At 37.7% G+C, this 12,500-nt stretch overlaps 1 protein-coding gene across 2 annotated transcripts in view; it reads left to right on the top strand.

Annotated features, from left to right (window-relative positions):
- LOC133643496 (cadherin-22-like) overlaps positions 1–12,500 on the top strand; it is a 1,271,581-nt gene that overhangs the window by 1,259,070 nt on the left and 11 nt on the right. For both annotated transcript variants that reach the window (XM_062038118.1, XM_062038117.1), the window contains exon 16: positions 11,602–12,500. This exon is cut by the window's right edge and continues 11 nt beyond it. In XM_062038118.1, the coding sequence (XP_061894102.1) occupies positions 11,602–12,128 (527 nt within the window). In that variant the 3' untranslated portion in view covers positions 12,129–12,500. The remainder of the gene's footprint in view (positions 1–11,601) is intronic.

Raw genomic sequence — 12,500 nt, 5'->3', positions numbered from 1 at the left:
GCTACCACGGAGGGGATTGTCGGGACAGAGATGACTGTTTGGGAACGCAAAGCGTCCCATTTATTAACAATAAATCTTTCAATCACTCAATCAAACTTTCACATCTTTGACATGGCGAACAGCATTCGTGCAGAGTACAAATAATACAACGGTGCAAAGTAATACAAAGTGCTCGCCTGTACGTAATCAAAATAACCAGCCTACCGGTGTATGAAAAGTCAGTCTTTAATCATTGTGTCATCGTCTTCCTCCTGCGTACTAAAACCACCGAAATCCTCTTTGTCGGCGTCGGAGAAGAACAGGCCGTATATAAGCCGCACCCTTGTATAAGCCGCAGGGACCAGAACGAGTGGGAAAAGTAGCGGCTTATAGTCCGGAAATTACGGTATATCTCAAAGTATTCTTATTCAACAAACGCCAGATATCGATAAGATCTCATGATGCAACCATTCCTTGAATTTGTGTCAGGTAAACCGCAAAAATTGGGGCCATATAAATCCCCTTCCTACTCTACTTTGGCGATTGAGTGTGACAAATTGCTGGGTGTTGTGGCCAAACAGCTCCATTTTTGTTTCATCTGACAGAGAAATTTCCTCCAGAAGGTCTTATCTTTGTCCATGTGATGTCAGATGAAACAAAAATGGAGCTGTTTAGCCACTATATTTAGCAATATGTTTGGAGGAGAAAAGGTGAGGCCTTTAATCCCAGGACCACCACTCCTATCGTCAAGCATGGTGGTGGTAGTATTATGCTCTGGGTCTGTTTTGCTGCCAATGGAACTGGTGCTTTACTGAGAGTAAATGGGACAATGAAAAAGTAGGATTACCTCCAAATTATTCAGGACAACCTAAAATCATCAGCCCGGACGTTGGGTCTTGGGCGCAGTTGGGTGTTCCAACAGGACAATGACCCCAAACACACGTCAAAAGTGGTAAAGGAATGGCTAAATCAGGCTAGATTTAAGGTTTTAGAATGGCCTTCCCAAAGTCCTGACTTAAACGTGTGGACAATGCTGAAGAAAAAAGTCCATGTCAGAAAACCAACACATTTAGCTGAACTGCACCAATTTTGTCAAGAGGAGTGGTCAAAAATCCAACCAGAAGCTGGTGGATGGCTACCAAAAGTGCCTTATTGCAGTGAAACTTGCCAAGGGACATGTAAGCAACTATTAACATTGCTGTATGTATACTTTTGACCCAGCAGATTTGCTCACATTTCCAGTAGACCCATAATAAATTCATAAAAGAACAAAACTTCATGAATGTTTTTTGTGACCAACAAGTATGTGCTCCGATTACTCTATCACAAAAAAGTTGAATAAAGTATTGGAAACTCAAGACAGCCATGGCATTATGTCCTTTACAAGTGTATATCAACTTTTGACCACGACTGTATGTACAAAATAAACCACATGATGTTAGTACATCAATCAAGGAAAATGATCAAACTACATAAATACCATCCTGTAATTTGATTTTGATATAATGTTTTTATCTGGATAGATTGAAAATGAACACCAATGAGTTGACTGATGAACATTATCACATCATTTATTCAAATTAAATATATATATATATATATATATATATATATATATATATATATATATATATATATATATATATATATATATATATATATATATATATATATATATATATATATATATATATATATATATATATATATATATTAACATTATTAATATATAAATATTAATAACGACAAATAAAGTATATATACTATTAACCGCAACAGGTAATTGTAAAAAAAACACAAAAAAACAACAACATTATAATTTGTACATTTCCAGAATGTGCAATCTGAAGTTGTCTTTATTTTTAAGTCATCGTGCCGTGATTTTACCAGTCCGGCCCACTTGGGAGTAGATTGTTCTCCATGTGGCCCCCCATTTAAAATGAGTTTGACACCCCTGCTTTACATGGACGTTGAAATGCAAACAGACTGAAAATATTTGTTATGCACGCATGTAAAAACGTTGTATGTACAAGCTTTAAACGCTCATTAAGTTCTTTTCACCTGAACGATAGGACGACCCTGTTGCTCTGTACCCCGGCCATCATCCACGTCTTTCCAGGAGCCGGTTCTAATGAGACGGATAATAAATATGTCTCCGTTAAGCAGAACATCTTCTCGGGAGCAGAGCATCATTTATTCATCATCGCTTTTAAAAAAGCATCGACACACACGTTGTGTACACATCAGAGGCAAGCTGGGCTGTGTGTGGACAGGCTCTGAAAAGAATCTACAAGGCTTTTCAGATGCATGCAAACTGAGCGTGTGCAGTAAAATACTCGCGTTAACTTATTTCTGTAATGCACGTAAATATGCATGTTTCACGTGACCAGGTTAAAGGGTAGCACAGTGAGAGGCTCTTGTTGATGTTGCACTAAAGCCACACCGTTTGATTGTTTCGGTCAACATTTAGTTTAAATTTAAAGTACCAATGATTGTCACAAACACACTAGGTGTGGCGAAATTATTATCTGCATTTGACCCATCATCCAGGATCCCCCCCTGGGAGGTGAGGGGAGCAGTGAGCAGCAGCAGTGGCCACGCCCAGGAATATTTTTTGGTGATTTAACCCCCCAATTCCAACCTTTGATGTATATATATTATATATTATATTATAATATTATATTACTCATAAAAACATATAATATAAAAAATTATAAACATTTTAAACATTTAACATAATCAAGAATTTATGTTAAATATTGTTTTAAAATATGTCAATAATAGTTTTTTGTTTTTTTTTAAGTAATATTAAAAGTATTACAATATGACTTGAAATTTAAAAAGATTTTCACCAAAAAATACAAAAAACAAACTTTTTAGATGACAAATATTTTTTGTCATCTAAAAAATTAATAACAATATATATGTTTTACTCCCCCATGGTCAAGTATTAATAAGGGAAAAAATTGTAAAATATAAAAAATATAATATTGTATATATATATATATATATATATATATATATATATATATATATATATATATATATATATATATATATATATATATATATATATATATATATATATATATATATATATATATATATATATATATATATGAAATACAAATAAAATAAACATTTTAAAATAACCTAAAATTTAAGTTAAAATATGTCAATAATAGTATTATTTATTTTGGAAAAAGTAATCTTAAATGTATTACCATATAACTCGAAATATATATATGCCAATAATAGTGTTTTTTTTTTTAAGTAATATTAAAAATATTACAATATAACTTGAAATTTAAAAAAGATTTTCACAAAAAAAATACAATAAAAAACTTTTTCTTAAAACATGTTTTCTGTTTATGTGACTAATGTAGTAAAATAATCAGAAATTTAAATCGGTATACAGACTTAAAGGAAGTTTGCCATCGAGTCCAAACACACACCTTTAGACTATAACTCCACAAATTAGCTCAGTGTATTCCTTACTTATATGCACAATTGCAGTGTGTAAATTGTCAACATGCATACACGCACACACACACACACACACACACACACACACACACACACACACACACACACACACACACACACACACACACACACACACACACACACACACACACACACACACACACACACACACACACACACACACACACACACAAACTACAGCAACTTAAAACAGGAACATTGCCTCTCTGGAGCTCGGACCACTTCGCTATTACATCAATTGTCGGCTGATGAGCAAAATGAAAACAAATGTCACCCTAATTAGCTTACAAACAAACAATAACGGTCCCCTCCATCAGTTCATTTACCGGCCCGACGTAATGAATCCACGCTGCATCAGCATCTGCATGCATCCATTCCAATTAACTCCCATCTGCTGGCCGTGAACTTCCAGCGAGGGCCAACCGGCGCAGCCTGGGGGCGAATTAACCGTCTTGTCAGGAGTGCTTATCGCAACATCTGCACACGTGGGAGCGGGCGGGTGGAGGGAACAGCTACATGTGGTTGCAACACAGGTGAAAAGTGTTGGAATTATGTTGCCAGGGGCGCGCTAATCTCCAAGTTAAATGGCATTTCAACCGCGCCTGTGCGGCTAATGGGCCTGTTATCGGCAAGGTTATCCCGCTGTTTGCACAAGAAACATCCCAACATACGGTGCAGCTCGCAGTTGTCGGCCTCCTGACATGTCCTTCATTAGGGCTGAAACCAACACTCACGCCTTAGTATGCACGGAGGTGTGCGCGGCAATATACCACAAGCCAGACAGTATTTTCCGGACCATAGGGCGCACCGGATTATAAGGCGCACTGCCGATGAGCGGGTCTAGCCAGGTCTATATTGACACACCAGATTATAGGGTGCATTAAAGGTTGTTGTTTTTTCTAAATGGAAAACACTTCCTTGTGGTGTACATCAGTGTTTTTCAACCACTGTGCCGCGAGATATTGTCTGGTGTGCCGTGGGAAGTTGTGCAACTTCACCTAATTCAGGGGTCCCCAAACTACGGCCCCCCCCCCAGCGTCCAAAATCCGGCCCGCGGGAAGTCCCAAATTTAAAAATATACTGGGACGAAAGATTTACTGTTTTTTGTTTTATGTTTTAATATTACTTTTCTGGACGTAAAAAAAATACTTTTTTCCTAAACAAAAGTCATAAATTACAAGAATAAAGTCTGTGTCTTTTAATTAAACTAAATATTACTAAAATAAAGTAGATTTTTGTGAAAATAATAAAGTCCTTTTTTTCAAGAAAAAAGTTGTATTACAAACAGGGGCGCCGCGAGGGATTTTGGGCCCCATGAAAATAATCTTTACAGGGCCCTAAACACAGCGGCAACATTATAATTTTATCATTATTAGGGGCTTCTCTGGGCCCCCCTCCATCATGGAGGGGGGCCCAGTGTTCATGTTACTATATTATATCTAAAAATAAAACATACTTTTTTTACAATAATGCGGCTTTATTCTTGTAATTATCGGACTATTTTTGTATTTTTGCTTTGGGTATGCTCCTATGTTGGCTCTACTGTGGCTCTATTCCACCGTGATTTATTTATTTATTTTCTTTAAATATTTTTTTTTAAATAAAAGTCATATATAAATTATAATGTACAAAAGACTTAAGAATAATTTTAGTCTAATAAAATAGTGTTCATGTTACTATATCATATCTAAAAATAAAACATACTTTTTTTACAATAATGCGGCTTTATTCTCGTAATTATCGGACTATTTTTGTATTTTTGCTTTGGGTACGCTCCTCTGTTGGGTCTACTGTAGCTCCATTCCACCATATTTTTTATTTATTTTTATTTTTTTGTAGATTAAATGCAGAAAGATGACAGTATCAAGTGATGGAAAGGTTGCAACTTTCAAGGCCACCTTCAACTTTTTTTCCTCATAACGCCGGGCATGCAAATTTTGAGTGCACAGCAAAAAGTCCTGACATTGATCTAATGACAGACGTGTCCGCTTTTGTCTCTTTGTCGCCGTCCAACAATGTGTTCTCGGCCACTAGCGACTCCGCAGTTATTTATAGTCTTTTCCTCTGTAAGGTATTTGATTCGGGCAACAGGCAGTGTTTCCCAAAGGCACTTAGACTCCAGCGGTTAATGATCTCCCTCCATCCCTTGGCATCCTTTAATTGCTCCGAGCATACGTCCTCTACAGTACATACACAGTGCATTCCGTGCAGTTATGCTCCCATTTTAAGTGGCTCTGCATCCTCAGAATCGTTAGTTTCTTCAGGCTTTGGATGAGTATCGATATAAACATGTCTTCTCTTTTTAAGTCATTGAAATCATATTTCAGGATGAGGCAATCAGACCCCCGTGCAAAATCAATGCTCATGCATTTAAAATGAAACATTTGACAAAACGTTATCTCGCCCCCGGGGAAGTCGAATCAAAGTCAGGTTCGACATGCACATTGCATTGTGTAGCAAAGGCTATGAACTACTATACATCTGGTGCAGTTTTCAATGCACGTGGTCTTTCCTTGTGGTCATGTATCTGCTCAACAGCTTATAAAGCCTTTATCAACTCAAATGTTTAAAGTAACATGTTAACAACCTCGTTTGAACACTGTCATACACATTAACACGCAAGTTAACGCCGTGAAATCGGACCAAAAATGTAAAACTCCTTACTCTTTGATGACAAGAGAAGTTAAATGAAAACTAAAATAAAGTAAAACAACTTTCCCTTTCTCAGGGGCACATACAGAAGTGATCATGTCTGTGTGGAATTCATGTTTAATGATATTCATAACTGTCATACAAGTGTAAGGAGAGGTTAACTACTGTAAAAAAAAAAACTAAAATACATCAAAAAGTACTTTAAAAAGAGACCATATAGAAGTGGTAGAGCATGAGTATTTCTTTGTTGACGTTCATGTCTTGCTTATAATAATAGTCTCAACTCTCGCATAAGTGCAAAGAGAAGTTAAGCACTGTAAAACAAAACTAAAATAAAGTAAAATAACTCACCTTTTGAAAAAAGCATGAGAATTGCTGTGTTGACTCCATGTTTGGCTTTTAGTAACAGTCTTAACCAGGGGTCCCCAAACTACGGCCCGTGGGCCGGATACGGCCCCCCAGCGTCCAAAATCCGGCCCGTGGGAAGTCCCAAGTTTAAAAAAAATGTAAAAAAATAATTTTTTAATTTTTTTTTAAAAATTGTTTGTCCTTACTAGTCCATTTTCTACCGTCTCCTAGCCACTCAGGCAAATCATATTGTCTAAAAATGCATTTTACCATCGGTAACGTGACATGCAGCAAGTGCGCTCTTTAAGTCAATTAGTGCGCGAGGAATATATATGTATGAATACACACATATATATATATATATATATATATATATATATATATATATATATATATATATATATATATATATATATATATATATATATATATATATATATATATATATATATATATATATATATACACACACACATAGATACACATATATATATATATATATATATATATATATATATATATATATATATATATATATATATATATATATATATATATATATATATATATATATATATACATATATACACATATACATATATATATATATACACACATAGATACACATATACATATATATATATATACATATATACACGTATACATATATATATATATATATATATATATATATATACATGGACCTATACATACACATAGACATATACATATATACACACACATATATACACATTTACATATACATATACATATATAAACACACACATTTACATATAATATATATATAGCGCGGCCCCCCGCCAAATTGTTTTACCCCAATGCGGCCCCCGAGTCAAAAAGTTTGGGGACCCCTGGTCTTAACAATCGCACAAATGCAAAGAGAAGTTAAGCGCCGTAAAACAAAACTAAAATAAAGTAAAAGAGCTCACCTTTTAAAAGAAGCGTGAGAATTGCTATGTTGACTCCATGTTTTGCTTTTGATAATAGTCTGAATTGTCAAACAAGTGTAAAGAGGAATTAAGCAGGGTAAAACAAAACTAAAATACAGTAAAACCACTCACTTTTTCAAAGAAGCACATAGAGAAGTGGGCGAGCATGAAAATTGCTGTGTTGACTCCATGTTTTGCTTTTAATAATAGTCCGAATTGTCAAACAAGTGTAAAGAGGGATTAAGCAGGGTAAAATAAAACTAAAATAAAGTAAAACAACTCACCTTCTAAAAGAAGCACATAGAGAAGTGGGCGAGCATGAGAATTGCTGTGTTGACTCCATGTTTTGCTTTAAGTAATAGTCTTAACTCTCGCACAAGTGCATAGAGAAGTTAAGCACTGTAAAACAAAACCAAAATAAAGTAAAATAACTCACCTTTTAAAAGAAGCATGAGAATTGCTGTGTTGACTCCATGCTTTGCTTTTAGTAGTAGTCGTAATTGTCAAACAAGTGTAAAGAGGAATTAAGCACTGTAAAACAAAACTAAAACAAAGTAAAATGACTCAACCTTTTAAAGGAGCGCATACAGAAGCGGGAGAGCACAAGGACTGCTGTGTGGACTTCATGTTTTGCTTTGAATAATATGTTTAACTGTCAAACAATTGTAAAGAAAAGTAACAACTGTTAAATAAAACTAAACGTAAAACCACTCACGTTTTAAAAGAAGCACATAGAGAAGTGGGCGAGCATGAGAATTGCTGTGTTGACTCCATGTTTTGCTTTAAGTAATAGTCTTAACTCTCGCACAAGTGCAAAAAGAAATTAAGCACTGTAAAACAAAACTAAAATAAAGTAAAACTACTCACTTTCTAAAAGAAGCATGGAAATTGCTGTGTTGACTCCATGTTTTGCTTTTAATAATAGTCTGAATCGTCAAACAAGTGTAAAGAGGAATTAAGCAGGGTAAAACAAAACTAAAATAAAGTAAAATGACTCAACCTTTTAAAGGTGCGCATACAGAAGTTAATGATATTCTTAACTGTCATACAAGTGTAAGAAGAGGTTAACTACTGTTAAAAAAAAAATAAAATACATAAAAAAATCCTTTGAAATTAGATAATTTAGAAGTGGTAGAGCATGAATATTTCTTTGTTGATGTTCATGTCTTGCTTATAATAATAGTCTTAACTCTCCCACAAGTGCAAAGGGAAGTTAAGCACTGTAAAACAAAACTAAAATAAAGTAAAACCACCCACTTTTTAAAAGAAGCATGAGAATTGCTGTGTTGACTCCATGTTTTGCTTTTAATAATAGTCCGAATTGTCAAACAAGTGTAAAGAGGAATTAAGCAGGGTAAAACAAAACTAAAACAAAGTAAAACCACTCACCTTTTCAAAGAAGCACATAGAGAAGTGGGCGAGCATGAGAATTGCTGTGTTGACTCCATGTTTTGCTTTTAATAATAGTCCGAATTGTCAAACAAGAGTAAAGAGGAATTAAGCAGGGTAAAACAAAACTAAAATAAAGTAAAACCACTCACCTTTTCAAAGAAGCACATAGAGAAGTGGGCGAGCATGAGAATTGCTGTGTTGACTCCATGGTTTGCTTTTAATAATAGTCCGAATTGTCAAACAAGTGTAAAGAGGTATTAAGCAGGGTAAAACAAAAGTAAAATAAAGTAGGCCACCTACTCAGTGGCCTAGTCTGAATTGTCAAACAAGTGTAAAGAGGTATTAAGCAGGGTAAAACAAAAGTAAAATAAAGTAGGCCACCTACTCAGTGGCCTAGTCTGAATTGTCAAACAAGTGTAAAGAGGTATTAAGCAGGGTAAAACAAAAGTAAAATAAAGTAGGCCACCTACTCAGTGGCCTAGTCTGAATTGTCAAACAAGTGTAAAGAGGAATTAAGCAGGGTAAAACAAAACTAAAATAAAGTAAAATGACTCAACCTTTTAAAGGTGCGCATACAGAAGTTAATGGTATTCTTAACTGTCATACAAGTGTAAGAAGAGGTTAACTACTGTTAAAAAAAACTAAAATACATAAAAAAATCCTTTGAAATTAGATAATTTAGAAGTGGTAGAGTATGAATATTTCTTTGTTGACGTTCATGTCTTGCTTATAATAATAGTCTTAACTTTCCCACAAGTGCAAAGGGAAGTTAAGCACTGTAAAACAAAACTAAAATAAAGTAAAACCACCCACTTTTTAAAAGAAGCATGAGAATTGCTGTGTTGACTCCATGTTTTGCTTTTAATAATAGTCCGAATTGTCAAACAAGTGTAAAGAGGAATTAAGCAGGGTAAAACAAAACTAAAATAAAGTAAAACCACTCACCTTTTCAAAGAAGCACATAGAGAAGTGGGCGAGCATGAGAATTGCTGTGTTGACTCCATGGTTTGCTTTTAATAATAGTCCGAATTGTCAAACAAGTGTAAAGAGGTATTAAGCAGGGTAAAACAAAACTAAAATAAAGTAGGCCACCTACTCAGTGGCCTAGTCCGAATTGTCAAACAAGTGTAAAGAGGTATTAAGCAGGGTAAAACAAAACTAAAATAAAGCAGGCCACCTACTCAGTGGCCTAGTCCGAATTGTCAAACAAGTGTAAAGAGGTATTAAGCAGGGTAAAACAAAACTAAAATAAAGCAGGCCACCTACTCAGTGGCCTAGTCCGAATTGTCAAACAAGTGTAAAGAGGTATTAAGCAGGGTAAAACAAAACTAAAATAAAGTAGGCCACCTACTCAGTGGCCTAGTCCGAATTGTCAAACAAGTGTAAAGAGGTATTAAGCAGGGTAAAACAAAACTAAAATAAAGTAGGCCACCTACTCAGTGGCCTAGTGGTTAGAGTGTCCGCCCTGAGATCGGTAGGTTCTGAGTTCTAAACCCCGGCCGAGTCATACCAAAGACTATAAAAAAATAATAGCAAATATCTGCACAAATACAAAAACACAACTTCAGCACAAAAGACAATACTTTATAGCAACGGCCCTTAAGCATAAAGTTATGATGATATTATATACATAATTATTCTAACACTATCTGTGTTGGCCCTGCGGTGAGGTGGCGACTTGTCCAGGGTGTACCCCCCGCAGCTGAGATAGGCTCCATCGCCCCCCGCGACCCCGAAAGGGACAAGCGGTAGAAAATGGATGCATGGATGGACTTCAGTTATCTGAGACAAATTTTGGGGGCCTGTTCAGAATAAGCAAAGCTCTTCAGCGGACTCACAGAAACGGTCCCTCGGGGTTTGACTAAGACGAGTTGATGATTCAATCTTTGATCAGTCCTCCTGGTTAGAGTCTCTGTTATCCGAGTTCTTCCATCTTGACTGCATCTTTCGGGAATGTAAACAAAGACGCGCCGGCTGTGTACTGTTGTTGCTGACTTCGTTCGAAAAATACGTCCGTTTCGCACCGACAACTTTCTTCTTTGCTTGCTCAGCTTCTTTCTCCATAATGCAATGAACATAATTGCAACAGATTCACGAACACAGATGTCCAGAATACTGTGGAATTATGAAATGAAAACAGAGCTTTTTTGTATTGTATTCAATGGGGAAGGCATACCTCTGTTCCCCGGGCTACGTCACGCGCATACGTCATTCTCAGAGGCGTTTCGAACCGGAAGTTTAGCGGCAAATTTAAAATGTCACTTTATAAGTTAACCCGGCCGTATTGGCATGTGTTATAATGTTAAGATTTCATCATTGATATATAAACTATCAGACTGCGTGGTCGGTAGTAGTGGCTTTCAGTAGGCCTTTAAGCATAAAGTTATGATGATATTATATACATAATTATTCTAACACTATCTGTGTTGGCCCTGCGGTGAGGTGGCGACTTGTCCAGGGTGTACCCCCCGCAGCTGAGATAGGCTCCATCGCCCCCCGCGACCCCGAAAGGGACAAGCGGTAGAAAATGGATGCATGGATGGACTTCAGTTATCTGAGACAAATTTTGGGGGCCTGTTCAGAATAAGCAAAGCTCTTCAGCGGACTCACAGAAACGGTCCCTCTGGGTTTGACAAATATGAGTTGATGATTCAATCTTTGATGGGCGCCGCGGACTTGAGGCTAAATCCAATGTCCTTCCTTCACTTTGGTATCGTTCCTTTTTTTTGGAAAGTCCCCCGCTAATTTGTTTTTTTTCTTCTTCTTCCATTAGTCCTGGTCTTACTCATCCTGACGCTCAAACGCCACAGGAAAGGCCAGCGGATGGCGGAGGACGAGGAGGACATGCGGGACAACGTCATCAAGTACAATGACGAGGGCGGCGGCGAGCAGGACACTCAGGCGTACGACATGAGCGCCCTCAGGAACCTTTACGACTTCCCCGAGGGCAAGTGCGCCGACTTGGGCCCGGACATCCGCCCGCTGCCGCAGTGGATGCAGGCCAACCGGCTGGCGGGCGGGGCGCGGGCGGAGCTGGCGGCGGCCGACTTCTCCCTTTTCAAAGGCTACATCCGGAAGAAGGTGGAGCAGGCCGACGCCGACCTGTCGGTGCCGCCGTACGACTCCTTCCAGACGTACGCCTTCGAGGGCAGCAGCTCGCCCGCCCTCTCGCTCAGCTCCATCCACACACTGTCCACCACCTCCGAACAGGATTTCTCATACCTCAGTGACTGGGGGCCGCGCTTCCGGCAGCTGGCGGGCTACTACGCCCCGGGGAAACCGGACGAGGACGTGTCCTAGCACAGCGTCCATTCCGCACAGACTTCCGACCCTCCTCTTCTTCTTCTTCGTCCTCTTTTTCCACGGTCTCGGCAAAACTGTCTGGGGAAGAACACTCCCTGACGTTGTTCCCCCTTGAGCTTCTGCGGGACGCCAAGCTGAGGATGAGATGTCAGTTCCCCAACTATTACCATTTCGCTTCAGATGGCTGGTGACCAGACTTTAACGACGTGGACAAAAAGTATTTGGACACACCGGAATCGGTTCATAAAGAGTTCAAACCCCCCGGCCGAGTCATACCAAGGACTATAAAAATGGGACCCGTTACCTCCCCTGCTTGGCACTCAGCATCAAGGGTTGGAATTGGGGGTTGAATCAGCAAAATTATTCCCG

The sequence above is a fragment of the Entelurus aequoreus genome, linkage group LG26, assembly GCF_033978785.1.
Source record: "Entelurus aequoreus isolate RoL-2023_Sb linkage group LG26, RoL_Eaeq_v1.1, whole genome shotgun sequence".
NCBI classification, from domain to species: Eukaryota; Metazoa; Chordata; class Actinopteri; order Syngnathiformes; family Syngnathidae; genus Entelurus; species Entelurus aequoreus.
The sequence above is the reverse complement of the archived record's forward strand: the minus strand, read 5'-3'. Positions and strand labels throughout refer to the sequence as shown.